The sequence below is a fragment of the Theobroma cacao genome, chromosome 1, assembly GCF_000208745.1.
Source record: "Theobroma cacao cultivar B97-61/B2 chromosome 1, Criollo_cocoa_genome_V2, whole genome shotgun sequence".
Taxonomy (NCBI): Eukaryota; Viridiplantae; Streptophyta; class Magnoliopsida; order Malvales; family Malvaceae; genus Theobroma; species Theobroma cacao.
This window is the reverse complement of record NC_030850.1, coordinates 499,881-527,401: the sequence shown is the minus strand read 5'-3', so window position 1 is coordinate 527,401 and position 27,521 is coordinate 499,881. Positions and strand designations below refer to the sequence as shown.

The following is a 27,521-nucleotide window of genomic DNA, read 5'->3' as shown; positions in this document are numbered from 1 at the left end:
GATTGAGCAACTTATAACACAACAGGATTTACTCAGAACAGAAAGAAGTAGCATATCGAACCATTCTTGATTTGCAAGAACACTTTTAAAGAAATGAACACAGCTTGCAATGACACATACAAGTCACTGCACATAACTGTAATGATATAAGGTAATACAATCAATTGAAAGTTGAAACAGCTCCTGATCCCAATGGTCTAAAAGACACCAAGTGATGTAGGATATAAAGGAGCAGGTTTAAAATTGAAAAAATTTGGAATATAAGTGGATGCTCTTCGCTTTGGATTGTCCATGGACTCCACAGCTGGTTGGTTTAAGTATGCATACTTGCTCTTTGTCCACCTGCTCATGTCGAAACCAGATATTAGAGTTCAATTAAGAATGTTCTAATAATAACTTTTCCAAGGAATAAAAGCATGTGATCAGTTGTTCTGAAATAATAGCTACCAGAAGATGATCAAAGAATTAGCAAAGACAATGCCCATGTCCGGCTGAAATCTGTTGATTTCTCTACAAAATTATCTGCAACTTTACTTGTTTCTTTTAGAAAACTGTATGACATAGAATTTTGGTGCTTGCACTTTGGTATTTCTAGATTGATTCAGGGAAATCAACTTCAATATGATTTCCCATATATGGTTATTCTCATCAGGATTAAAAGTAGACAAATTCTTGAAGAGAACTTTTACTGACCAGTCCTTTATTCCTACTCGAATTTCATTGTTCTTTTCATCTCCTTCGCTGTTATTGGTTGGGGCTGTGATCTTCTCCTTTGGGTTGTTGTCTTCATCATTCAGTGACTCTTCAAAACGCTTGTAGTCTTCCTCCTGTATGATACCGATGTTGAACAAGTTAACAAGTGAACAAAAAGAATCAAATGGTTAGGCATATGCTAAAATTTTGCTAACAAAACTTTGTTTGAATAAAGATTCCCATGGCAACTTTAATTCTATCCACATCATCCAAGTTTAGCGAGATCAGGAAAACAAGAGAAGAAAAATGAAACAGGACAAGGGATGTTATATTCACAAGTTGTCAATCACTCAACATGGATGACTATGACTTTTATATAATTGGCTCATCAACATGATTTAGTGAAGCTGATAACAGTTTCCTGTGAGAACCCTGTCACAAAGATAAATGTGTATAATAGAATCTTACTGGAAGATTGCGGGCCCTAATGCGTGCTGCAGCCTTGATGGCAGCCAGGAGGTGATCCTCTTCCTCAACACGCTTCTGCCTCCAGAACCTGGCAATCTCTTGGTTCGTTACACTGTCTGCGGTAGTCTTCCTTGCCCAGAATCTTGGAAGTGGGGGTGGAGGAGGTGGCGGCGGGGGGGTTGCCTGTTTAGGCTTACCAATGACAGTGTCAGTTTCCACCTCCGTTTGCTTCATGATCATGAAGCTTTTTGGTTGAATATGCCAGTTAGCTCTGTCTCAATTCCAAGCTTGAGATGATCAGATGAAATAACTAAATAATAGGGGACAAAAATATTGAATACATGAAACGCCACTTCAATATCCAACCCCCCAGAGCTACTAATCCAACCTACCTTTCAACCGTGAGTGACAGATTGGTTTCTTGGCTGCTCCGTTTAGCTGATTGCTGATCGGTATGCAAGGTCATACATGTGCAGAAATGAAGGCAACTGAAAACTTTGACCGGTAGATGCAATTTCAAGCAATAATATAGATTGGACAAGTGAAGGCAATGAGATATGGATAATCCATAGTCCAGAATGAAAGGAACTGCCATATAAAAAATTAAGCAGCAAACAAAAAAATTATGGGAAATGGTTTAAATCATTATTTTCTTCAGTCAAAAAGCATACCTACCCTTAACACCCCACTGAAATTCAGGTAGAGTTAACCCAACAGTCCAGAACAATCCAATCTAGAAGTCCTGTTATTGGTTCCTAGAGTTCGGATAATCCCTTTTATATTGAATTGATTAATGATAATCATCCTTGACTTTCACTGCAACTTGAACCACTGGACGGCCTGATGGAGCAGGCTAAATTGCAGAAAAGAATTTCAAGTCATTACCACAAATAGCACCCAGTATGACACAAGGTTCACTCCAAGAGTGTTTTATCAGTGAAGATCAAAAGGAGAAATTGCTTGATCTGGGAATAACTCAGTTCTGCTGACAGTTTTGAGTCTGATTTATACAAAATTGGTAGTTAGCGGTTAGCAACCCACCTCTGCAATATGATTAAAATTACTTTCTGATTCAGCGGGATGGATATTTCAAGCAAATAATGATAGGGTAGAAACACATCAACATCTCCTGAAACACATGGTTTTTGCCTCAGGATGACAACTGCAGAAACACATCAAACATCTCCTGAAAGTGGTAGATACATTCCTGGTAATCCAAACAGGAACATGCTGACACACCAGGAATTTTGTTCTGTTCAATATCAAAATCGAACTCCTTCGTTAGTTTCGCATCTGACTCTGCTATCTGATGTTTGCTGCAGGGCTCCTTGCATCCATCCATGGTACATTGAACATATAAAGCCTCAAACTTTACAGTCAGAACATTAATCGCAGAACAAAATATCATCAATTAGATCTAAATTTTTTAACAAAGAAATCAAATTAATAAAATGAAGGGTACAAAAATCTCCAACATTACATGCGAAACTCAGATAACAAGACAGTCCGAACACCTAAAACAAAACAACCCAAATCGAAATATCTACAAAATCCATAAACCATAATCACAGAAATCACTCAAGTCTCGGACGTGATCCTAAGCGCCTTGGTCTTGAACCGGTACCTAGGAGCTCTGGGGATGACCTGACTGGGCCCGAAATGATATTGACCGGTACCATTCGTGAGAGGAGGACCGTCATCGTAAACATAACCCACAAGTTTCCCACAGCTGTTGCACTTGATCTTGGTTCTCTTCCGTTGGATCCCCCAGTAATCAACGGTCTCAAAGAACGGCCTGATCTTGTCCTCTTTCTCTAACTTGAACTTGGTGGTGTCGATCAAGGCGAAGGAGAGGGTGCCCTTGTTTCCCGCTTCGAAGTAGAAGTCTGGCGGGAAGAGATGGGTCGTGCTTAAGTTTAGGTTGGTTCCGCACTCTGTACAGCAGTAGATGGAAGCCATTTCTTTTGTTTTTAAGAAGGTTTATCGATTGTTGGGAACGCGACGGAAGGGGGAAATTGGGATTTATGAGGAAGCCAAGCCGGGGTTTGGCCTGGGCATCGACGAAACAGATTTTCCAAACACGCGTTGCTGCTTTGGAAAGTTCCTTGTTATGACGAGGTTCGTGACGCACTTTCTGGATAAAAACAGCAGAGGGAAGTTCTTAATTTGTGTTTTTTTTTTTTTATTTTCTTATTATGAATTTTTTTATTTTATCAAAATTAACATAGCTATTCCTTGAACATAAAAATAAAAATATTGTTTTATGGATTATTGTATCTCACAATAATTTTTAAAATTTTTAATATTGTCGCAAATATTTAAGAAAGATGGTTTGCGGTATTACTTTGACCACCATTCATGGTTAAAAAATTATAAATAATTAATTCAGTTCGATTTCTGTTAAAATTTTTTTTAACAAAACTTAATAATACAATACCTACTACATTTAATTTTAATGAATAAATTTTACAATAGCATTATTTTTTATTTATGCTAATTTTATTCTCTCACAAAATAATTATTTTGTTTCTGAATCAAATGTACTGCAAATTCATTTTCAGTCTTTGAGACGTTAATTACACAAAATGGGGATTTTTGTACGTTCTTTTTGCTTTTGGGCTGCTTTGGTGTTGTGCTTATGTCGAGCTCCCTATGGGCCACTAAACAGGTTGGTCAATGTGGGCCGTTATATTGTGGTGGATCATTCATTGGGCAAGGATTTTAATATTTGTTTTTATGCATTTTTTTATATTTTATATTTAAATATTTTTATTCAGTTCTATATTTTATTTTTAGGTAAAATTAACAAAATATTTTTATTAATTAATTTATTTAATTACCAAAAATATTTGTAGAATTAATTAATTTTAAGGACATAAAACAAAAGAGGAGTTTGGGCCCGGGCTCCATGCCTCCGACCCAACCAACTGATGGAGGGCATTTTTGACCTTATGTTTGTACCATTGCCCAGTGTGCATCCGCCGCGCGATAGTCATCCGGAAAAGTCGGTTTCATTGCGTGCCTAGGGCTGCTCTAATTTGTCTATAAATAAGGCCTTAGGGCAATTCGTTGGCTTCGTTTAGAGAGTCTCTCTCTCTGGGATGGCTTCTTACGTCGTCGACAAATTTTCGATCTCTCAAATTAAACCGGGAAAATTTCAAACAAAAATGGGGGAAAAAAAAAGAACATGAAAGAACCAAAAGAGAAAAGGGAAAAAGTTCATTTTATTTCGCAATAAAAGAGAATTTCACTCTCTACTTCAGTTGGAATCTAGGGTTTAGGAGTTTTTTTGATCGAATAGGATAGCCATGGATTTGCGATTCCCTTATTCTCCCGCGGAGGTCGCCAAGGTCCGCATGGTCCAGTTCGGCATCCTCAGCCCCGACGAAATCGTAAATTTCAATACCTCAGCTCTCTTTTTTTCTATTTTTTCCTTTTTACTTTGCAGTCCGTTTGGTTGCCAAGAAATTATAGGAAAAAAAAATAGAAAAAGAGAAGAGATGAAAACTGTAGAATCTTTGTATTGAACTGGGAGCTACTCTGCGGTTCTTCTTTCTTTAACTGCAAGATGAAGTTGCTCTATTTTTTTCTCTCTCACTTTGCTCGAGCTTGTTGAATTGGGAAATTATGATTTTGATTTCTTGGTTTTTGCAGCGGCAAATGTCGGTGGTGCAGATTGAGCACGGTGAAACGACCGAGAGGGGAAAACCTAAAGTGGGCGGTTTAAGTGACCCACGGCTGGGCACAATTGATAGGAAGATGAAGTGTGAGACGTGTACGGCCAACATGGCAGAGTGTCCAGGGCATTTTGGGCACTTGGAGCTTGCCAAGCCTATGTTTCATATTGGGTTTATGAAAACTGTGCTCAGTATAATGAGATGTGTCTGCTTCAATTGCTCAAAAATTCTCGCTGATGAGGTACTACTATGCTTGATTAGGTCATTTTCTTATTTGAATTTGAGCTGCAACTAATTTTAGTGGGTTGACAATGTCTTGTTATCATTGGATAGCATGATTCCGGATGTGGACTATTAGTTTCCATATAACGCAAAGAGCATAACTACGTGTGAAGGAGTGCAGTAACTTATGGGTTGTATGATATGATATTTTGAAGTAATTGAAAGTGAACTTGAAGCATACAAAAGGAAAGGCATGTTTTAATCGTTTATGTTCTGAGTGGGCAATATTTACAATTGGGGTAGTGATTGATATTTGGCTTCATTGGATAGATAGCATTTTTCCGGTTCTGGATTATTAGTTTCCATATAATGCAAAGAGCATAACTATGTGTGAAGGAGTGCAGTAACTTGCGTGTTGTTTGATATGATATTTTGAAGTAATTGAAAGTGAACATGAAGCATACAAAAGGAAAGGCATGTTTTAATCGTTTATGTTATGAGCGGGCAATATTTACAATTGGGGTAGTGAGTGATATTTGGCTTCATAGCTATTTTTTTCCCTTTTCAAATTACAATTGCTTTTGGATTCTGGTAACAGTTTCACTAAGGTGTATTTTAGCATGTTTCAATATTTGAGGTTTTGATATATACCTGTATTGGCTTTCTATACTTGTCTGTATACTATTTGGTTTGGATCGTGCCACTAAAGAGCAAATATGTCTGGTCACAGGATGCCATTCTCTAATTTAATTGTTGCCTTTCCAGGAAGAGCATAAATTTAAGCAGGCATTGAAAATAAAGAATCCAAAGAATAGGCTGAAAAAGATCTTAGATGCATGCAAGAATAAATCTAAATGTGAGGGCGGTGATGAAATTGATGTCCAAGGTCAAGATACAGAGGAGCCTGTAAAAAAGAGTCGTGGTGGCTGTGGTGCTCAGCAGCCAAAGCTGAGTATTGATGGTATGAAGATGATTGCAGAATATAAGCCCCAGAGGAAGAGGAATGATGATCAGGAACAACTTCCTGAACCTGTGGAAAGAAAACAGACTCTCACTGCTGAACGGGTAGCCATTTGTGCATATGTGTTGCTTTTATTATCATTTAACCTGTTCTTTTAGATATTATATTCATCTTCTGTTGTGTTTTCTAGGTTCTTAGTGTCTTGAAGAGGATAAGCGACGAGGACTGCCAACTATTAGGCTTAAATCCTAAGTTTGCCCGTCCAGATTGGATGATTCTTCAAGTACTTCCAATACCTCCACCTCCTGTTAGACCTTCTGTGATGATGGACACTTCGTCTAGGAGTGAGGCAAGTCTCTTTTATGTTGTTTTTACATTAAGATCATTGAAGTTAATTCCGTTTATGATTTAGATCAAATCTGAATTTTCATGTTTGCTGAATCCAGGATGACTTAACACATGCGTTGGCTATGATCATTCGCCACAATGAGAACTTGAGGAGACAGGAGAGAAATGGGTCACCTGCACATATCATATCTGAATTTGCGCAGTTGTTGCAGTTCCATGTAGCAACATATTTTGACAATGAGTTGCCTGGACTGCCAAGGGTATAGCTGCTTTCCTGCACTCTTTATAAGTTGTGTATCATTGAGATCCACTCACCCAAATGAATGTATTGTTAAACTTGTACATGAATCTCTTTGTCATGTAGGCTACGCAGAGATCTGGGAGACCTATTAAATCTATTTGTAGTAGGCTTAAGGCGAAAGAGGGCCGGATTAGGGGTAACTTGATGGGAAAAAGGGTTGACTTTTCAGCTCGAACGGTTATTACACCAGATCCAAATATCAATATTGATGAACTTGGAGTACCCTGGAGTATTGCTTTAAACCTCACGTATCCAGAAACTGTGACTCCATATAACATTGAGAGGTAAGTATCTTCTTAGATTTTTTATTGTTCTTCCACATTTGGCCGATTATTAGGAGTGGGGCTATCTTGAAACAGGTTGAAAGAGCTTGTGGAATATGGGCCTCATCCTCCACCTGGAAAGACTGGTGCTAAGTATATCATAAGAGATGATGGACAAAGGCTTGATCTTCGTTACCTGAAGAAAAGTAGTGATCATCACTTAGAGCTTGGTTATAAGGCATGCTTCTATTTCTGACAGGTTTTTAATTGGACAGTGGTTTATTGTTCCCTTTGTTGTAACTGTCTTTTTTGTGCCTTCAGGTGGAGCGGCATTTAAATGATGGAGATTTTGTCCTTTTTAACCGTCAACCTAGTCTCCATAAAATGTCAATCATGGGCCACAGAATCAGGATTATGCCGTACTCTACATTTCGTCTAAATTTGTCTGTTACTTCGCCATACAATGCTGATTTTGATGGTGATGAAATGAATATGCATGTTCCTCAATCATTTGAGACAAGAGCAGAGGTATTGGAGCTCATGATGGTGCCTAAGTGCATTGTGTCCCCTCAATCAAATAGGCCTGTTATGGGGATTGTCCAGGATACACTTCTAGGATGCCGTAAAATCACCAAAAGGGATACTTTCATAGAAAAGGTGATGGATCTGACCACTTAAATGCTACAGACTTGTTGGTGTGATGTGAGTCTAATATGTATGGGGTTTTTTCAGGATGTATTCATGAATATATTAATGTGGTGGGAGGACTTTGATGGAAAGGTTCCAGCTCCTGCAATTCTAAAGCCACGACCACTTTGGACTGGGAAGCAGGTTTTTAATCTTATCATTCCAAAGCAGATAAATCTGCTGAGAAATTCTGCATGGCATTCAGAAACTGAGACTGGGTTTATCACCCCTGGGGATACTCAAGTTCGAATAGAAAAAGGAGAGCTACTGTCTGGCACTCTTTGCAAGAAGGCACTTGGAACATCTTCTGGAAGTCTTATACATGTCATTTGGTACGTCTTTAAGCAAAAGTTGTTGATCCACCTTTCTATTTTGGGGGAGCTAATTCATTACAGAAGATTGATGAGCTCCAAATCTTACATGTTTTGGATGTGCAATCAGATATTTTCCTTTTCTAAACCTGTTCTGTTCTAAGTGAAGCTGAATCCTAATCATAAACTAAGATTGTGAAAAAATTTACCAATGAATTAGTTTCCACTTGAGTCGGTAATGATTTAGTTTAAGTGTTTTCAAAACTATTTGTGCTTATCTTGTGAAGTTTGGATTCTTCCAACACATGCGTTTGGCTTTGTATTTCATCCCATTAAATTTTTTAAAATAATTGGTTTTGTTAATATCTTTTTAACAGGGAAGAGGTTGGTCCTGATGCAGCTCGGAAATTTTTGGGACATACACAATGGCTTGTTAATTATTGGCTGCTGCAGAATGCCTTTAGTATTGGTATTGGAGATACCATTGCTGATGCAGCAACAATGGAAAAAATTAATGAAACTATTTCAAAAGCCAAAGAGGAAGTGAAAAACCTCATTGTGAAAGCCCAAAACAAAGATTTAGAGCCTGAACCTGGAAGAACTATGATGGAATCTTTTGAAAACAAAGTTAACCAGGTACCTGAAGTTAAATTGATAAAGCTCTCTTTTGTTCTAGCATCTTTTTGTTGCATGCTAATATGATTTGTTTCTTCAGGTGTTGAATAAAGCTCGTGACGATGCAGGAAACAGTGCACAAAAAAGTTTGTCAGAAAGCAACAACCTTAAGGCAATGGTTACTGCAGGATCCAAGGGAAGTTTCATTAACATATCCCAAATGACAGCTTGTGTGGGTCAGCAGAATGTTGAGGGAAAGCGAATCCCATTTGGGTTCATAGATCGTACATTGCCCCATTTTACCAAGGATGATTATGGCCCTGAAAGTCGTGGGTTTGTGGAGAACTCGTACTTGCGTGGGTTGACCCCACAAGAGTTCTTTTTCCATGCCATGGGTGGTAGAGAAGGTCTCATAGATACTGCGGTTAAGACTTCTGAGACTGGGTACATACAGAGGCGACTTGTGAAGGCAATGGAGGATATTATGGTTAAATATGATGGAACTGTGAGGAACTCATTGGGGGATGTTATTCAATTCCTCTATGGTGAAGATGGTATGGATTCTGTATGGATAGAATCTCAGAAGCTGGATTCTTTGAAGATGAAGAAATCAGAATTTGATAGGGTCTTCAGATATAATATAGATGATGAAAGCTGGAATCCAACTTCTTATATGTTACCAGAGCACATTGAAGATTTGAGAACTATCCAAGAATTGCGTGATGTATTCGAAGCTGAAGTTCAAAAACTTGAAGCTGATAGATACCAACTTGGAACAGAGATTGCAGTCACGGGTGATAGTAATTGGCCTTTGCCTGTTAACTTGAAGAGGCTTATCTGGAATGCACAGAAGACTTTTAAAGTTGATTTTAGAAGGGTGTCTGATTTGCACCCAGTGGAAATTGTAGATTCTGTTGATAAGCTCCAGGAAAGGTTAAAGGTTGTTCCGGGTACAGATCCTCTGAGTGTGGAAGCCCAAAAGAATGCCACCCTCTTCTTCAGCATTTTGCTTCGCAGTACTTTGGCCAGTAAAAGGGTCTTGCAGGAATATAGACTTACAAAGGAAGCATTTGAGTGGGTTATTGGTGAAATAGAGTCACGATTCTTGCAGTCTTTAGTAGCACCTGGTGAGATGATAGGTTGTGTTGCTGCACAATCAATTGGTGAGCCTGCTACTCAAATGACTCTTAACACCTTCCACTATGCTGGTGTGAGTGCAAAGAATGTTACCCTTGGTGTTCCCAGGTTGAGGGAAATTATTAATGTAGCTAAGAAAATCAAAACACCTTCTCTTTCAGTCTACCTCTCTCCTGAAGCTAGTAAGACAAAGGAGAAGGCCAAGAATGTCCAATGTGCTTTAGAATACACTACTCTTCGGAGTGTTACTCATGCTACTGAAGTATGGTATGATCCAGACCCCACGAGCACAATTATTGAGGAGGATATTGACTTTGTTAAGTCCTACTATGAAATGCCAGATGAAGAGGTTGCCCCTGAAAAAATCTCCCCTTGGCTTCTGCGCATAGAGTTGAATCGCGAGATGATGGTTGATAAGAAGTTGAGTATGGCTGACATAGCTGAGAAGATCAATCTGGAATTTGATGACGATTTGACTTGCATATTTAACGATGACAATGCAGAGAAGCTGATCCTACGCATCCGTATCATGAATGATGAAGGCCCGAAGGGTGAACTGAATGATGAGTCTGCTGAAGATGATGTATTCTTGAAGAAGATTGAAAGCAACATGCTGACGGAAATGGCACTTCGAGGTATCCCAGACATCAACAAGGTGTTCATTAAACATAGTAAAGCAAGCAAGTTTGATGAGGCTGATGGATATAAGACTGGAGAGGAGTGGGTGTTGGATACAGAAGGTGTCAATCTCTTGGCTGTCATGTGCCACGAAGATGTTGATGCAAGGAGAACAACAAGCAATCACTTGATTGAAGTGATTGAAGTTCTTGGAATTGAAGCAGTCCGCCGGTCCTTGTTGGATGAATTGCGAGTTGTGATATCATTTGATGGGTCTTATGTGAATTATCGTCATCTGGCTATACTCTGTGATACAATGACCTATCGTGGCCACTTGATGGCTATCACCCGTCATGGCATCAACCGCAATGATACAGGGCCTATGATGAGGTGCTCATTTGAGGAAACAGTAGATATTCTCCTTGATGCTGCTGTCTATGCTGAGTCGGATTATTTGAGGGGTGTGACGGAGAATATAATGTTGGGTCAGCTTGCACCAATTGGAACAGGAGACTGTGCCTTGTATCTTAATGATGAGATGTTGAAGAATGCCATTGAACTTCAGCTACCTAGTTACATGGAAGGTCTGGAATTTGGCATGACGCCTGCTCGTTCTCCAGTGTCAGGAACTCCTTATCATGAAGGCATGATGTCTCCAAGTTATTTGCTGAGTCCAAATCTCCGTCTCTCACCCGTTACGGATGCTCAGTTCTCACCTTATGTAGGTGGGATGGCATTCTCTCCTACGTCGTCCCCTGGTTACAGCCCATCATCTCCAGGATACAGTCCATCCTCCCCTGGCTACAGTCCTACCTCTCCTGGTTATAGTCCTACATCTCCTGGGTATAGTCCCACCTCTCCTGGGTACAGCCCCACATCACCTACTTACAGTCCTAGTTCGCCAGGTTACAGTCCAACAAGTCCAGCATATTCTCCTACAAGTCCCTCTTATTCTCCGACCTCACCGAGCTACAGCCCTACCTCTCCAAGTTACAGCCCTACATCTCCAAGTTACAGTCCCACTTCACCAAGTTATAGTCCCACATCTCCCAGCTATAGTCCAACTTCACCTAGCTACAGCCCCACTTCACCCGTATATAGCCCAACTTCACCAGCATACAGCCCCACTTCACCCGCATATAGCCCCACTTCTCCATCATACAGCCCAACATCCCCATCATACAGCCCTACATCTCCTTCTTACAGCCCAACCTCACCCTCCTATAGCCCCACATCTCCATCATACAGCCCTACTTCACCAGCTTATAGCCCCACTTCTCCAGGGTACAGTCCAACCTCACCAAGTTATAGTCCCACGTCACCAAGCTATAGTCCTACCTCTCCAAGTTACAATCCACAGTCAGCCAAGTACAGTCCATCTCTTGCGTACTCACCAAGCAGTCCAAGGTTGTCTCCGTCAAGTCCTTATAGTCCAACTTCACCAAATTACAGGTAATTTATGGTAGACCAAATCATTTTTTTGTTTGTTGCTGATGGGTCTTGGATGTGTCACTTTTATTTTAGTCTATTGTCAATTCTCCTTGGTTATAATGAATTTATATTCATTCTGTGTAATGTGCTTGTAACTTTTATTTTTGAATTGCAGCCCAACATCACCATCATATTCACCGACTTCTCCATCTTACTCCCCTTCAAGTCCAACATACAGTCCTAGCAGGTAACTTTTCATCTTTTGCTGTGTAATTGAATATGTTAATTTTGGAAGTTTTTGTCAGTGAGATGCATCTTAAAGCTTCCATTTGTGATATTTTTATACTGAAGCAAGTGGTTATTCTGATTTCTAATATCAATTTTGTTCTGAATGCCTTGCGATAATCTGTTTTTTGTTTTGCTTCTCCTAAACCAGCCCTTATAATTCTGGAGTGAGTCCAGACTACAGCCCAAGTTCGCCACAGTACAGGTAAGCAGACTCCAGTGTTGAATTTAAAATTTTCTCTATTTTGTTGTTTATATGTCCAATGTTTTGTGCAGTCCAAGTGCTGGGTACTCCCCTAGTGCTCCAGGGTATTCACCATCATCAACTAGCCAGTACACCCCACAAACAAGCAACAAGGATGATCGGGCGACGAAGGATGATAGAAGCAGTAAAGATGACAGGAGTAAACGATAATGCATGACATTTTTGAAGAGCTTGAGAGGAAGCCAAGGTTGATCTGTTTTTAAACTCTAAAATTGTTGCAATTTTTGAAATTGCAGTGATATGACCCTTGCACTTCACCGATTTCCATTAGGCTGCTCTTCCAATTTCCAAAGGTTTTTAAAAATTTTGGGATGGGTACCTCTAAACCTTACTTTTGATGAGCAATGTTGTATCACCACCAAACACAGTTTGGGTTTTTATGTAACATTTTTTCAGTGAAATGATCAGAAGATCCTTTTTCAATGTAATTTCTAAGTAATCTATTCATTCATAGGTTTTAGAATTCAGATTGTACAAGTGAATGATGATAGATGCATATCTGACTTGGTCTTAGTTTTGTTCAGTTAGCAGTTCCAGTGAGGGTGCCGGCCTGCTGGGTCGTCCACATTCTGCCGGTGGAATGAAGCAAAACGCTTGTATTTGGTGTCAGATTTTTCTGGGATAGAACCTTTTTCCAGTATCTTTTTTTGGTCAAAAATTTACTGTATGAATGGAGTAATCTCTTGATAGATTCTCATTGTCCATAAATTTTATGAGACTATGGTATTGCCAATACGGATATAAATTAATTTCTGATTGTGAAACAATCAGAGTGTGGTGTATCTTTTAATTTTTATAGTAAAGATGTTGGAAAGACAGGGAATTAATCTCTCTCTTCAGCTTGTTCTCGTTGAATGGTTACTTGTAGCAGTATTGACTGAATAATATTGTCATTATTTTATAAGCATTTTTTGTCACTGTTATTTGCATGTTGATACATGACTTTTCATCTAGTCGGCCGTCCGTGATGATTAGAATGATGACCAAGTAAGAAAATGTGTGAAATTCTGGCCGGCAAATGTGTGAAAGTTGTCTTGCTATTTATACAGTTCTGCAACTTTCCTATAACTTCAGGGCCCTGTATGTGTGCTTTCCACTTTGTATGACAAGGTCAATATCCCTGCTTCTTTCTCGTCTGATATCGGATGGAGAAGCAGGTGAAACAGAGGAACAAGGTCCTACCCTTTCTTCCGAAAGCTGCATCAGCCGTGACTTTCCAGGTAAGCACGCCGATCAGCCCTGCTGGTAAAGGGTATTCAGGTCCGATCGTGTCCTTGATTCCCAAGGAGGCTCGGAGGAAGTCCAAAAATGGGAGCTTTGATGAACCAACCTCACCGAAAGTTTCGTGCATGGGCCAGATCAAGTGCAGGAAAAAGAAGGAAACTGTGACGCCACCACAAGTAGCGACGGAAGAAATGAAGAGGAAGCGTTTTTTGATGCTTAAAGTATTGAAAGGGACAAAGGGTGGTCATAGATTTTATGTTTCCAATGCCGGGGCAGATCAGGTTGCTGAAAGAGTTCCTTCCTCCTTGCGCCAGATGAAGCAATTTTCTAGCGCACGTGGAACGTTAACAGATTTTGATTGGATGGCATATGAAGCAGAAGGGGCAGGGGAAGCAGGCTGCGTGAGCAATCCTTTGTACGAGGAAAAGGGAGTGAAAAGTGAGAAGGAAGCAAAGGTTGTTGTCAATGGAGTTGGGGTAGTTGAAGAAATAAGAAGAGAAAATCTGTGGACGAGAAGAACCACGGCCTCTCTAACTCCAATTCAGTTGTAACTCCATGACTGCTGAGCCAAGTTTGATTGCCATACTCAATTAATATTTTATGTAATCTTTTTCTTGTTATTCGAAAAGCCAATGTCAATGTTTATACGAAATTTAATGATAATCAAAAACAAGATCTCGGTCTTTCCCCCTTAAAGCACCATCCCTGTCAGGAAGTCACCTCCCAGAAATAAAGCACAACGCTCACGCAAGTTGGCAGAAGGATCTTGGGTTTCCAAATCGTGTCCTGAGCTGGAAACAGGAGTCAGAAGAAACCCATGAGTTGAAGCTTTGATGCACGTGAAACCAAACCCTCACCGAGAAGTTTTTATGCGTATGCACGGCTGCTGAATCGAGAACAAACAGGACGAACCAAACCGTGAGCAATATCTAGGCAAGCATCACCTTCGCCACAAGCATCCCTTTGTTTAGTTTGAGTAATAGTGAAGATATTGAAAGGGACAAAGCTTAAGTGGAAAAAATCTGATGACATTCTGGTGTCAAGGCCATGGTCGATTAAGCAACTTTGCCAGTGCTGTAAAAGCATGCTGCGCCATCATTATCAGATTATCATGGGCGGGCTCATTGGCGCAACACTCACTCGGACCATGATGCTTGAGTATCCATTTGTTTGTATTGTGAAGGAAAAAGTGGAAAACAGGAGAAAAGGTTGTTGGTGATGATGGAGGAACTTGTTGAACAAGTTAAATCTGTGTGAACCCAAGAACCACCCTGGCCCCCTGTAAACCAAAGCTCTACATCTCACCGTAATCTTGATTCCATTTTAACCCTTTCCCCCCCCCAAATTTATTCCCCACCCAAAGAACATTTGTCTCGTTTAATTTTAAGATACCTGGTACTATACTTTTCTCCGAAACAGCTTTGATTGTCTGAGAATTTCACTGACAATAAAAGCAAAATCTTAAAAGTAACTTTTGTTCCAGGTCGTAATTACTACTCCTTTGAAGATGTTACGTCTGAGTGGAAGATGCTTAGTAACAATGTGAGCCGACAGACAGGACATTTTGGAAGAGCATGGTGGGTATCTATCCTTATCCTTACACGCTAGCTATGGTTCTATTCCTATAGCCCCCACACCCCCTTTCTTGCTTGGATAATGGATATAGCACCACCTTTGCCCTCTCTTTCTTGGCAAATCAAGAAGAAAGAGCTTTCGCTAGCTCGAAATTGTTCCTTTCTGTCTCGACTAACCATTAAGAAAAGAAAAAAAAAAAAAAAGAGAAAGTAGAACAAGAAAGGGTAACCACCAATCACACCGTGAGTTCTGCTTTTAATTAGTTTCATTGGCCTGCCAAATTTTAAATAAAAACGACAGTGTTATTACATTATTATTGAGTTTACAGATTTGAATATATTTGGTTTAAAATAGAATGAGGAATCATTTTCATATCATCTGCAGAAATGATCATTTATTAAACATTTATTTCCCAATATTTGAGGCGACATCTTGGACTTTAATGAGGAGATAAAATATCAATTTCCAAGACGTGACATACATGACGTGTCCTTCCAAACTTTCCTCATCAATGGAATTTCAATTTCTAGTATTAATATAAAGTTGAAAACTTGGAGAGTTTCTTGGACAAATTTCATCTGGGATTTATATGATTTTGACTTTTTAGACATAATAACTTTGTAATTTCTTTGTTTAAGCCTGGTTGCTGGCCATGGCTCTTGTAAAGGGGAAGATTCCCAATCGTTTAATGAAATTCTTCTTTTAACTTAAAAAAAAAAAACTTTGTAATTTCTTTCTAAAAGAATTAAATTTTTGTGGGCAAATCTTGTTAACAGTTTACTTTTTTTACTTTGTGTTAAAGTATTGATAGACTGATTTGATGAAGCAAAGCAATCAGCTTCATCTTAAACTTAGCTTAGCTGTCCGTAACCGCCATCACACGATTGCCTCTTCTACTGCGACCAGCATATTCATGTTCTTGTCCTTGTTGTTCTCTCTTCCGCTCTGCCACTCATTCACTTACATCCTCCTTATTGTCTTTTCTCGCTTCTCCTTATTGATAGAATGATTTGATGAAGCAAAGCAATCAGCTTTAGCTTAAACTTATCTTAGTTGTTTGTAACCGCCGTCGCACGATTGCCTCTTCTACTGCGGCCAGCATATTCATTTTCTTGTTCTCTTCCTCTCTGCCACTCACTCACTTACATCCTTCTTATTGTCTTTTCTCCCTTCTTCTGCTCCACCTTTCAAACTCTTAAAAGCCCACGTCCCCCTCTTTTACTCGGCTAAACAACGAGGAGTTTCCGCTTTCCTTTGAAAACCCAAATCCGCCCACCGTTTCGATAGTTCCAGAACCAAGGAAAGCAGCGTCCTTTCTTGTTTTTTCGTGATTTTTTTCTTGCAAATTTTTGTACAGTGAACTGCCTGTTCCTGAAAAATGGAGGAAGGGTCGAAGCAGGTGATTTACCTTCACGGTGACTTGGATTTGGCCATTATTGAAGCGAGGAGCTTGCCTAACATGGACTCATTGACCAACCATCTTCGGCGTTGCGTGACAGTCTGTGAGGCTTGCAAAACCCCGTCGCAGGCAACCACTGTAGAAGAAGGGGACACTAAGATCAGGCAGCACCGTAAAATCATCACCAGCGACCCTTACGTTACCGTTTCGGTCCCCCAAGCCACCGTGGCTCGAACAAGCGTCTTGAAAAACGCCCAGAACCCGAGGTGGGACCAGAGTTTCGTCATCCCCTTGGCTCATCCCGTGTGTGAGCTCGAAATTACTGTCAAAGACGATGACCTCTTTGGTGCCGAAATGATCGGCGTTGCCAAAATCCCCGCTCAAAAGATTGCCATGGGGGAGCCGATCAGCGGCTGGTTCCAGCTCATTGGCCCCTCGGGGAAGCCGCCTAAGCCGGACACGGCGATTAACGTCTCTATGAAGTTTATGCCGTGCGAGAAGAATCCGTTGTATAAGCAGAGCATCGCAAGCGATCCGGAGCAAGCCGGTGTGAGGCACACGTATTTCCCGTTAAGGAAAGGGGGCCAGGTGACCCTTTACCAAGATGCTCACGTCCCGGACAACATTTTGCCTAAAATAGAATTAGACGACGGTAAAGTTTATAATCAAGGACAGTGTTGGGAGGATATTTGTTATGCTATATCTGAAGCTCATCATATGGTTTACATTGTTGGTTGGTCCGTTTTCCATAAGATTAAGCTTGTTAGAGAGCCTACTCGGCCATTGCCACGAGGCGGGGACCTAACGCTGGGTGATTTGCTGAAGTATAAATCTGAAGAAGGGGTTAGGGTTCTGTTATTGGTTTGGGATGATAAAACTTCACATGATAAATTTGGTATCAGTACGGTAAGAAATTCCAGCAAAATTTTGTGTTGTTTTATTCTAGGATTCATCGAATTATGAGATTACAATGTGCGTGCAATGGGTGCTGCAGGTGGGGGTGATGGAGACACACGATGAAGAAACGTTCAAGTTTTTTAAGCATTCATCTGTTACTTGTGTCCTGGCTCCACGCTATGCTAGCAGTAAGCTGGGTTATTTCAAACAACAGGCAAGTTTTTATTGTTGTCTGCAATGAGTTAACTTTTTTTTTTTTTATACCTTTGTTCATATGTAGCTAACAAGTGTACGTGTCATGAGAAGATCATGTTGATGTTCCACTCACTTGATCTAGTTAAATAAATTTGGATTCTATGATAACGAGTCACCTATCATTCTGTGCTAGTATTTACTGAATGCACTGCTCAAGGATGCTGTAGTTTGTTGTTTGCTTATTTGCTATATGTAAAAATTAGAGCCTTTACCTTGAAGAACTCTGCTGCTGAATTTCAGGCTTCTAGATCTTTGAGAAAAGCAATGTAATAGTGTTCTTTGAAGTTTGATGACTTCTAATGGGATCCTAACATGTACTTAATTTTTGCTGGTTAACACTTACCTAGCATATCTTTGTTTTTTAACTAGACTACTTTGCTGAGGTTGCTTCTGCAATGGTTTTGATCAGGTTGTGGGAACCATGTTTACACATCATCAAAAATGTGTTCTTGTAGACACACAGGCAGCTGGCAATAATCGAAAGATAACTGCATTTGTTGGAGGTATCGATCTCTGTGATGGTCGCTATGATACACCTGAACATCGATTACTTCGTGATCTTGAGACTACTTTTAAGGATGATTTTCATAATCCCACTTTTCCTGTAAGTGATTGCCTGATTTTCTCTTAATGCCTTTGCTTGTGGTGTATGCTTTCCTCTGTTATGATGTTCTATTGTGTATCTTAATGGCAATTACTATAGTCATGCACCAGTTTTCAATAAAGCATCTCTCGCAGAATATGACACTGGGCAGAGGGATGCGGAGAAAAATTCAGACTGGCCCTGAGTTCTACTAGTTATGTTCTTGTTCACTACTAGGCAATGGGGACCATGTTATCTTGTAATAGTTTCTTTTTATGGTTACGTAAGAGTCATGATGACAACTGTAATTTCAGAGTAACTAAAATTTTGAAGCTCCAAAGTACCAACAAGTTGGGATCTATGTCTCAGATGTGACATGGGAAGAGTAGTCATAATGAGTGACTTGGTGCCTATCACTTATAATAAGCATGGTCTTAGACAGCATAAGTTGAGGGAGAGATTCATATAACTCCAGTTAGATTGGGATTAAGGCTTGTTTGCTTGAGCTGTAATTTGAAACTTAGCACTACTAGCATATAAGACTGGCATTTGATTTAGTTATATATCAACTGTATCATCAAACATTCTAGTTCTGGCACAGGTACTTCTAATGTTAGCACTTCTTTGTTTCCCCTTCTCTTGTATCCACTTTTCTATTTATTTTTTAGGTTGCAGCCAAGGCTCCAAGGCAACCATGGCATGATTTACACAGCAAAATCGAAGGGCCTGCTGCATATGATGTTCTTATCAACTTTGAGCAGCGGTGGAGGAAATCAACCAAGTGGAAAGAGTTCAGCCTACTTTTTAGAGGAAAATCTCGATGGAATGATGATGCTTTGATTAGGATAGAACGAATCTCATGGATACAAAGTCCTCCCCTAACTGCTACAGAGGATGATACTACAATAGTTCCGGAAGATGATCCCAAAGTACATGTTCATAGTAAAGATGATAGAGAAAGCTGGGATGTTCAGGTTGTGTAATCTTTTAGTACTGACAAATACATGTTTGATTTTGTTCTTTCTTTTTTTTTTTTTTTTTGAAAAAGAAATAGTAAATGTTGGTTTGATTTCTTTTGCTTCCACAGATCTTCCGCTCCATCGACTCAGGATCAGTAAAAGGATTTCCAAAATACATCAAAAGAGCTCAGAACCAGGTTTTTATATGAAACTTTTTTTTTTCTGATTTTTAGGTAGAAGAAACTTAATGTGTATTAGGTTGGCCGTGGTTCTAGATTTTCATCAGTACCAGATTTCTACCTGCAACTATTTTATATCAGTAGTGTGTACATTATATCACAGCTCTTAGTTTTTCATGATTTTTTCTTTTCTTTTCCAGCATCTTTCCTACGCAAAAGATCTGGCTATAGATAGAAGCATTCAAACAGCCTATATCCAGGCAATCCGATCTGCCCAGCATTACATATATATTGAAAATCAGTATTTTCTTGGATCTTCTTATGCGTGGCCGTCGTACAAAAATGCAGGTCAGCAGTGTTATCGATGGTTATTAAGGTTATATTTCTCCATATCTTAGATTGGTATTTTGGTTCCAAAACAATGTCCCTATATGAAGTATTTAGTGTACAAATTTGTATGTGATATGTTTCTGTAGTTATATCTTTTGGTAACAGTAAAGGAGTTGAAATGTGTACTTTTATTATTTGTTTCTTTTATTTTCATATGTTATTGGCTTTTATGGTATAAGCAGGGGCTGATAATCTAATCCCAATGGAGCTGGCACTAAAGGTTGTTAGTAAAATTAGAGCGAGGGAGAGATTTGCGGTATATATCGTAATTCCTCTGTGGCCTGAGGGTGATCCAAAATCTGCTACTGTACAGGAAATTCTATATTGGCAGGTTGGTTTCTGTTTCTTGAACCATATTAGGTGGAAGCATCTTATGTCTATTCATTGATCAAAGCATGAAGCAACAGTGCAATTGTATGCGCAATATATGCCTTCCTTCAATTTCTTGAAAAGGAAAAAAATAAAAATATATGGTGTTTCGTTGGTTATCCATAAGTGGTTCTGAACTTAGACTTGATATTTGATGTGGAACCTTCTTCCAAATTTTGGAAGAATGCTTATGCTAGGCATACTTTAAGAAAATTGGGTTTTCTATTATTTGTGCTTATTTGGATTTATTTTATTATTTTAGTTTGTTTTAGGGTTTACTTTTTCAACATCATCTTTAATATTATCCATATAAGAAGGTGGAATTCTCTGTTTGTTCTTAGAGAATGAAAAGCTTTTCTACTTTTATTCACCCATTTGTTGTTTCCAGTCTCAGACAATGCGAATGATGTATGATGTCATTGCACAAGAACTCAAGTCCATGGAAATTAAGGACTCACATCCTCAAGATTACCTCAATTTCTATTGTCTTGGTAAGAGGGAAGAGGTCTCCAAGGAACTGCTCGGTGGTAATGGTAATACGGTAATTGCTTGAGAGATATATCCCTTTGGTTCATTTTTGGGCTTATGATAATGTTAGGCACCTCTAGATTATATGGTTGGTTGTAGATTAATTTGCAAGTTATCTTGCATCACTTTTATCCCAAAAAAGAAGTGGTCTACCTGTCTTCCTACTGTCCATAATGTCTGTTTAAATCAGATCAGGACTGAGCCTAAATAAGTCTAGATTTCAAGATTTAAATTTTCAATTGCCTGCTGTGATTATTCTACTCTGTTGTTTCATTATGTTTTTGTGCTGATAAGTTCTAGTTCTAAATTTTGATAAACAGTGGAGAGTGTCTTTGATTTTGAACTATAGCCGTATTGATGATTCACAATGAATTGAGAAGTTACCTATCTTTACATTAATATAAACACTATGTTTTGCTTAGGTCCCTGACTCCACAAAATTTGGTCGGTTCATGATTTATGTGCATGCAAAGGGAATGATAATAGATGATGAGTATGTGATACTGGGATCAGCTAATATTAACCAAAGATCCATGGCTGGTACAAAAGACACTGAGATAGCTATGGGTGCCTATCAACCACATTATACATGGGCTGAGAAGAAAAAGCATCCACGTGGTCAGGTTTGTATACCTTTTTCTTTTTGTCTCTTTCAAGCAAACTGTTATTTTTAGACCAATCTTTTGGCTGTTGTTCAGAGAAGGACAGATGGTAGGAAAATAGCATTGGATTAGCCTAAATGTTGTTCTTGGTTAGATTTGTCTTTGCTTTCTATGCTTTTCTTTGTTCTCTAGGCTGGAAACTAGAAAGTGATCGTTTATTAGTGTGGTATACTTGATGCCCAAAATTAATCAAAGTGTGACATTTAATGGAACAGTGACAAACCTGTGTGAAAAATATGCTTCTCATTTCTGTTCCTTTTTTACTACATGGAATAGTATTAAATTAGAAGACACATGTTAAATCACTCATTGTACATTTTAAAAATGACACATGAAGCAGAAACACTGCCCCGAGACTGCAATGCATCAAGCTCTTAATCAGAATTTGAATGTTTTCTTACGAACTTAAGTGGTGCCTCTCTGCATTTGGCAGGTATATGGATATAGAATGTCACTATGGGCAGAGCATCTTGATGAGCTGAATAAGTGCTTCAAGGAGCCAGAAAGTCTGGCATGTGTGAAGACAGTAAACGAAATTGCTCAAGAGAACTGGAAGAAATTCACAAATACTGACTACTCACCGTTGCAGGGCCACCTTCTGATGTATCCTGTGCAAGTAGATGTTGATGGAAAAGTAAACCCTCTCCCCGGACATGAAAATTTCCCAGATGTCGGTGGTAAAGTACTTGGAGCTCACTCAATTCAACTCCCAGATATTCTTACGACATAATCATATCAGCATAGCAACGCCTTCACCATTTCTGTTTATGTTTTCATTTCTTTGTTGATTTGCTTGTAGATCTGTTGGTTTGTGGTACATATGTGAAAGCAGTGTGTATCCATTGTGTAGTTGGCTATGTTGGTGTAGGTACTGTTGTATCTGAAACAGTGTAATGAAAGAAAAGATGGGTATTTATTTGGGTTGCTTTGTCTTCCATTTTTGTAGTCTGTACTGCTTCCTTTGGTAATGCTATGAATATTTTTATTTGCTGTTGGATTTTAGTTCCGATTCTCTTTGACAAAGCTAAATATTGAATACATTATAAAAATTTTTAAATTTTAATATAAAATATTCAAAAATTTAAGAACTTTATCTTAATTTTCGTGAAAATTAAAAATATATATATATTTAAAAATGAATAAAAAAGTGATATTTGGGCGATTTAAAAACTTGTTGATGGAATTTTCCTTTACTATTAATTTAAAACAAGGATTTTGAGATAATAAATTGTTTAAATTTTATGATAATTATTTTACTTCCGCCGACTGCCAAAGTCCAAATACGAGAAATTTATCTATTTTTTAATTATTTAAAAGCGTGGTGGCTCACAGAAGATCCACGTCAAGTGAACCGCATTGAATCTCTCCTCCAAGGATCATTAAGTCATTATCCCAATAATTCATATCTTCACATTCCTCATAACAAAGAAATCTCATTGACCTACTTGCATCTGCGCGTAAAAACCCTAAATTTTCCCAAATTTCCAATCTCGCGTTCTAGGGTTCCTTTGCTCCTATGGTAAGCCCTCATATCTTCTTTCTTCTTTCATGTTTCATTTTCTTCTTTTGCTTTTTTTTTTTTTTATTTTAGTTGGTTAACAATTCCTTGATTTTAAATGCGTTTTTGGTTGTGGCACAGGCGGATTCTCCTCGTAAAAGGTAAGCTCCATTTCGTTAAGCATTTTTAATCGGAAAACCGTAGAGAAGTTGGGCTGATTTAGGGATTTGATGAGCATTCACGATGGGGAATTATCATCCCAAAGGAATTTTGAATGTTGGATCAGTGTCAATTTTGATGTTGCTGTATTATGTCTTTTTCTATATGTATATATAAAGGGAATAGCTATTTTTTGATTAAAAAGATTGAGCTGGACTAGGCTTTCGACTGTTGATTCTTGTGCTCTGTGGTTTCTGGAAGGATATTAGAGAATCTTTGTAAAGAAATGGTGGGGGCGAGTGTGAAAATAATTATTATGAATTATTTGGAAGTAATTTGCTTTATCTCTTTTTTCTTATATTGTGGATTTTTGTTTCATATGGAGCTTGTTATCAAGTTGCTGTTACATGAATCTCCATGTTCGTTTAATATATATGCTGGCTGTATTAGGAATTCTAAGTCCCCCTCCCCATGGAGAGAGCAGTCCAGGTCACGATCCAGATCTAGATCCAGGTCTAGATCTAGGTCAAGATCCCGCTCCTGGTCAAGGCCAAGGCATGGGTCCAGGTCACATAGTCGGGGCAGGTTTGTTATCCTCCTGCTCAATTTCAATAAACAATAAGTTCTGTGGTAGTATAGCTTATCCTTTTTCCTTTGGTTGTTTCTGATTCAGGTCAAGGTCAAGAAGTCGTGGCAGGTTAGTTTTAATTGTGGTTATGCTTTCTTTGTTTAGCTGTGACCTGAACTGCAATCTTTATGCTGATACAATATTCTGTATTCTCCTACATTGATGTTGGAGTTTCAAATGCTCCATTATATTTTATTTTTTTATATATTTTGGAGTGACGCGGCAGGGTTGATGCTGGAAATCCTGGAAACACACTTTACGTGACTGGTCTATCTCAAAGGGTCTCAGAGAGGGACGTTGAAGAACACTTCTCAAAGGAGGGAAAGGTTGGTTTCTCTGTTATGGACTTAAAATTGTGGGATTTTTCCTTGCTTTCACTATTTTATCGCTATTATCAAATTTTTATATGCTGCTAATGAGTTGATTTTGTTTTAAAGGTTGTATCATGTTTTCTTGTTGTGGAACCTCGTACTCGCATATCTCGTGGTTTTGCTTTTGTTACTATGGACAATGTTGAGGATGCCAACCGTTGCATTAAGTATCTCAACCAATCAGTTTTAGAGGGTCGATACATAACTGTGGAGAGGGTAATCTGATTCTATCCTTTCTGCATAAAGTTAAACAGTTTTGTCTGGTTAATATTCTTCTTACCTTGGAGGTTTTCTGGCTATATTCAGAACATATTGCGTCAGCTATTTTGGCAGCTATCAAAGATGATGAGTTCATCCATCTCAACTTAAGTGAAACAAGCTTGATCAATGGCCAGCTAAAACAGCTTTTCAAATGCATGTGATCAACTAAATTAGCAACTATTTTGTCCAACAACTATACAACTTCAGCATTCACTTTCAACTCTCAACTAATCAACGGCCAATACAACAACTTTATAATCAGGATTTTATGGTATTTCAAATCTGGAATTCGTTTAATAGGCAGTACTTGTGTCCAGATGTGTATCATGCTTTCCTTCTTCCCTTGCTTTCAATGGCCAATTTTTTCACCTTCCAGGTGATCTTCCAAATGGAGCTTATTCCCTTTCAAAGTAACATGTTTGTTTTCTAATTTTATAATTTTGATAAATGATGTATGATGCTGTAGGCTCCTTCACTATTTTGATAATGCTACCTGATATTTACCATACATGAATATTAAGGTGTTTATCTACCTTTCAGTCACGTAGGAAACGTCCAAGAACTCCAACTCCGGGGCACTATCTTGGGCTGAAAAATACCAGGGACTATGGTATGTTTGAAATCTTAAATAATTCTATTTGTTATGAAACTGGACTTCATGATTTTATAACTTCATGACTACTATTTCTGATGATGTTCTTGTCTTGGGGAAAAGGTCGTGGTGACCGTGGCAGGTACCGTGGTGGTCGTGATGACAATGGATATCGTCGATCTCCAAGACGCTCACCATATAGAGGTCGTGATTATTCTCCAAGATATTCTCCTCATGCTGGAAGATCAAGGAGGGAGCGTTCTTGTTCACCTTATTCACGTGGATCTAGGTGAAGCTTGTCATTTGGTTTAAGCAATATCTAGGAGGTGGAAGCTGGAGAGCTAGTTAAGTATGGTGAATGTTGATGTAATATCTAGTTTGGACGAGCTTAAAGATTGATATTTGTGGTTGTTGAAGCAGTTTTTCCGTATCTATTAAGCTTGTAGTTGTACCTTGGTATTGAACTTTGGTTAGACAGTGTGTAAAATGTCTCACCCTTGACCTTGAGCACGGACCTTGGTTCTATTTGAAAGTATAAATCTTAGTTCTGAACATTGCGTTGTACCATCTTCTATAGTAATTCGTTTAACCCGAACACGTGATGGATAGTGGTTTTATTATTCAAACTCACCTGAACCTGATCCCAAGGTATTACCATTTTATTTAATCGAATCAGGTAATATTACGGGGTATATTTATTAATACTATATTTTTGAGCTGGGCTTGGTTGCGGCTTTTTGTTTCATTGGGCTTATGGCTGGGCCAGTGCCCTTCCGGGTCCAGTGACCCACCTTCAAAATCTCGGTTACACGACCCGATAAAAATGGAATCGAAGTTTGCTGCAGCTCGAGAAGGAAAGAGCAATGTCTCTGCTAAACCCCTCAACCTTCCTTCCTCTTTCTACACCTGCCAAGCTCTCACTGCCCCAAAACTTATATTTCCCTCGAAAACTCCATTCCCTCTCCCCTTCCTTCCTTTCCTCTTACATCACCCAGAACGACGACGTCGACGATGAAGAACACGTTATCGGCGATTGCCTCGTCTTTGAAGACGGCGCTTTCGAAGACCCTCATCTCCAAGCTGACTCCACCAGCTTTGGAAATCCCAATACGAGCACAGGAATTGGTAAAACAAAACCCAAGAAGAAGAAGAAGAAGAACAAGGAGAAACAATCGGTAGAAATTGAGGCTGAGAATTTGGTTCCGGAGCAATGGAGACATGTTCAAGAGGAGATCAATGTAACCAAGAAAGAGAGGCGGAAAATGGCGCAGCTGTTGGAGTTTGGGAGCAGAGTTGAGAAGAAGAGGCAAGGTTTGGTCCCTATAAGGAACGTAAATATGCAAGAATACTTGAAGTATAAAGAGGCTAAATTGGCTCAGTTGAACCCTGTGGTTCTTGATAATCCTTCGAGTTTTCCCGTAAAGGAGGAGGAGAAGGAGAACGAGGAAGGATCAAAAGAGGCTGAGATGAATCTGCCTTCTTCGAGTGAGCGTGTGGCGCCTAAGAATCCCAGGTGGGCAGTTTACGGAAGGGGTTTCGAGGATGTTGCTGAGTTGTTCAGCAGCGAGAATTACCAGCCGGGCGAGAACAAATCCGAAGGTAACACCTTTTTGTTTAGGTCGATGAAATTTAGGAATTATCAAAGATGTGACCTTTGATTTGCCATCAAGCTTTTTATTTTTGTTTTAAGCTTATCTGTCATTTATTTTTTGAATCTTTTGTGCTTGATTACATAGGCCGACGTAAGCTTTTTACAAAGGAGGAAAAATTTATGTTAAATAGGCGTGTACCTGATCTAGCGACTGCTACTTCTGTAAGTTTCCCAAGCTCTTGATTGTTGGTTAACATTCCATTTTCTTTCATTTCTTATTAAGCAATTTCTGGTCCCATACTATTGGATTGTTGCGATGGAAACTAGATCTTCCCGTTTGTATTGGGAAACTACCACAATGGCAGTGACGCCGGGGGCTCTCTATAGCAGTTGACTGCATTTAGTGTAACGAATGACAATGTTTGTTGTCGTGTGGATGCAATCTTTTATAGGGAAAGTGGCTACCTCTTCACACTCTTGCTGCTTCAGGGGAGTTCTACCTCGTTGATGCTTTATTAAAACACAATGTTGACATCAATGCTGTGGACAAGGTATTAAAAAGTGACCTGCTGGCTGGAAAAATTCTGGTCTTTTGTGCATGCTTGTGTAAATTATGTCTTTTACTCTTATGTCATTTCAATTATTACATGCTAATACACTGGGAGACTTTAATTCACATTCCCTTTTTACCTTTATTAATGATTTTAAGTTTTCAACATTTATTGCAGAATGGTTTAACTGCAGTTCACAAAGCAATCGTTGGAAAAAAACAGGCCATTACCAATTACCTTTTAAGAGAATCAGCTAATCCATTTGTTCGTGATGAAGTAAGTTTGTGTTTTTTAAGCTATAAATTTTAATAATATATGTTGCAAAGCAAATGATTATGTCTCTAGATATTTGTGGAATTTTCAGATTTCAATTGTTCAGTTGGGCTTTTAGGTTTCTTTTATCTTGTCCTTTTGGTGTTTCTGTCATCCAATTGCAGGACAATTACCTAGAGAACAAATTTAGTTGCCATTGTTGTTGTTGATTGTTTTCTGCGTTCTAGCTTCATCATGGATGACTGTTCATACAAGGAAAAAGAAAAGAGGAGGGGGGGGGGGGGGGGGGGAGGTG

At 39.0% G+C, this 27,521-nt stretch overlaps 7 protein-coding genes across 8 annotated transcripts in view; 5 read left to right on the top strand and 2 right to left on the bottom strand.

Moving 5' to 3' along the window:
- On the bottom strand, nt 29–1,506 carry LOC18610704. The gene is made up of 3 exons (XM_007046529.2): nt 1,162–1,506; nt 694–827; nt 29–342 (listed from the first exon to the last, which is right to left on the bottom strand). Exons 1-3 carry the CDS (start codon nt 1,399–1,401, stop codon nt 198–200), a joined length of 519 nt encoding a protein of 172 aa, XP_007046591.1. The 5' UTR covers nt 1,402–1,506; the 3' UTR covers nt 29–197.
- Nucleotides 2,547–3,297, bottom strand: LOC18610703 (uncharacterized protein At4g08330, chloroplastic). The gene has a single exon (XM_007046528.2). The coding sequence runs from the start codon at nt 3,118–3,120 to the stop codon at nt 2,740–2,742; it is 381 nt and encodes a 126-aa protein (XP_007046590.1). The 5' UTR covers nt 3,121–3,297; the 3' UTR covers nt 2,547–2,739.
- LOC18610701 (DNA-directed RNA polymerase II subunit 1) lies at nt 4,221–13,130 on the top strand. The gene is made up of 15 exons (XM_007046522.2): nt 4,221–4,553; nt 4,816–5,079; nt 5,826–6,125; nt 6,212–6,370; nt 6,468–6,629; nt 6,734–6,954; nt 7,030–7,171; nt 7,255–7,590; nt 7,666–7,952; nt 8,309–8,567; nt 8,647–11,753; nt 11,908–11,979; nt 12,169–12,222; nt 12,294–12,469; nt 12,807–13,130. Exons 1-14 carry the CDS (start codon nt 4,470–4,472, stop codon nt 12,430–12,432), a joined length of 5,586 nt encoding a protein of 1,861 aa, XP_007046584.2. The 5' UTR covers nt 4,221–4,469; the 3' UTR covers nt 12,433–12,469; nt 12,807–13,130.
- LOC18610700 (uncharacterized protein At1g76070) lies at nt 13,184–14,202 on the top strand. Its single transcript, XM_018125705.1, has one exon. The coding sequence runs from the start codon at nt 13,428–13,430 to the stop codon at nt 14,055–14,057; it is 630 nt and encodes a 209-aa protein (XP_017981194.1). The 5' UTR covers nt 13,184–13,427; the 3' UTR covers nt 14,058–14,202.
- LOC18610699 (phospholipase D delta) lies at nt 16,460–22,299 on the top strand. The gene is made up of 10 exons (XM_018122696.1): nt 16,460–17,386; nt 17,475–17,591; nt 18,042–18,236; nt 18,884–19,189; nt 19,303–19,371; nt 19,554–19,701; nt 19,926–20,074; nt 20,501–20,653; nt 21,063–21,263; nt 21,736–22,299. Exons 1-10 carry the CDS (start codon nt 16,460–16,462, stop codon nt 22,030–22,032), a joined length of 2,562 nt encoding a protein of 853 aa, XP_017978185.1. The 3' UTR covers nt 22,033–22,299.
- Nucleotides 22,495–25,375, top strand: LOC18610698 (serine/arginine-rich splicing factor SR45a). The gene is made up of 8 exons (XM_018122723.1): nt 22,495–22,821; nt 22,942–22,961; nt 23,410–23,544; nt 23,633–23,656; nt 23,814–23,913; nt 24,025–24,174; nt 24,760–24,829; nt 24,935–25,375. Exons 1-8 carry the CDS (start codon nt 22,819–22,821, stop codon nt 25,102–25,104), a joined length of 672 nt encoding a protein of 223 aa, XP_017978212.1. The 5' UTR covers nt 22,495–22,818; the 3' UTR covers nt 25,105–25,375.
- The window catches only part of LOC108662386 (ankyrin repeat domain-containing protein, chloroplastic), a 2,983-nt gene continuing 1,087 nt past the window's right edge, over nt 25,626–27,521 (top strand). For both annotated transcript variants that reach the window (XM_018122709.1, XM_018122706.1), the window contains exons 1-4: nt 25,626–26,410; nt 26,548–26,624; nt 26,855–26,953; nt 27,131–27,229. In XM_018122709.1, the coding sequence (XP_017978198.1) occupies nt 25,675–26,410; nt 26,548–26,624; nt 26,855–26,953; nt 27,131–27,229 (1,011 nt within the window). In that variant the 5' untranslated portion in view covers nt 25,626–25,674. The remainder of the gene's footprint in view (nt 26,411–26,547; nt 26,625–26,854; nt 26,954–27,130; nt 27,230–27,521) is intronic.

What these genes read in the sequence shown, in the direction of transcription:
- LOC18610700 (XM_018125705.1), top strand. Translation starts at nt 13,428, where the DNA reads ATGGAGAAGCAGGTGAAACAGAGGAACAAGGTCCTACCCTTTCTTCCG.
- LOC18610704 (XM_007046529.2), bottom strand. Translation starts at nt 1,401, where the DNA reads ATGATCATGAAGCAAACGGAGGTGGAAACTGACACTGTCATTGGTAAG. An exon ending in TTAGGGCCCGCAATCTTCCA is followed by an intron (nt 828 to 1,161) that starts GTAAGATTCTAT and finishes GGTATCATACAG; the next exon opens with GAGGAAGACTACAAGCGTTT. An exon ending in CGAGTAGGAATAAAGGACTG is followed by an intron (nt 343 to 693) that starts GTCAGTAAAAGT and finishes CGACATGAGCAG; the next exon opens with GTGGACAAAGAGCAAGTATG.
- LOC18610699 (XM_018122696.1), top strand. Translation starts at nt 16,460, where the DNA reads ATGGAGGAAGGGTCGAAGCAGGTGATTTACCTTCACGGTGACTTGGAT. An exon ending in GCCGTCGTACAAAAATGCAG is followed by an intron (nt 19,702 to 19,925) that starts GTCAGCAGTGTT and finishes TGGTATAAGCAG; the next exon opens with GGGCTGATAATCTAATCCCA. An exon ending in TCGGTGGTAATGGTAATACG is followed by an intron (nt 20,654 to 21,062) that starts GTAATTGCTTGA and finishes TGTTTTGCTTAG; the next exon opens with GTCCCTGACTCCACAAAATT.
- LOC18610703 (XM_007046528.2), bottom strand. Translation starts at nt 3,120, where the DNA reads ATGGCTTCCATCTACTGCTGTACAGAGTGCGGAACCAACCTAAACTTA.
- LOC18610698 (XM_018122723.1), top strand. An exon ending in GCGGATTCTCCTCGTAAAAG is followed by an intron (nt 22,962 to 23,409) that starts GTAAGCTCCATT and finishes TGGCTGTATTAG; the next exon opens with GAATTCTAAGTCCCCCTCCC. An exon ending in AGGTCACATAGTCGGGGCAG is followed by an intron (nt 23,545 to 23,632) that starts GTTTGTTATCCT and finishes TTTCTGATTCAG; the next exon opens with GTCAAGGTCAAGAAGTCGTG.
- LOC18610701 (XM_007046522.2), top strand. Translation starts at nt 4,470, where the DNA reads ATGGATTTGCGATTCCCTTATTCTCCCGCGGAGGTCGCCAAGGTCCGC. An exon ending in CAAAAATTCTCGCTGATGAG is followed by an intron (nt 5,080 to 5,825) that starts GTACTACTATGC and finishes TTGCCTTTCCAG; the next exon opens with GAAGAGCATAAATTTAAGCA. An exon ending in AGACTCTCACTGCTGAACGG is followed by an intron (nt 6,126 to 6,211) that starts GTAGCCATTTGT and finishes TGTGTTTTCTAG; the next exon opens with GTTCTTAGTGTCTTGAAGAG.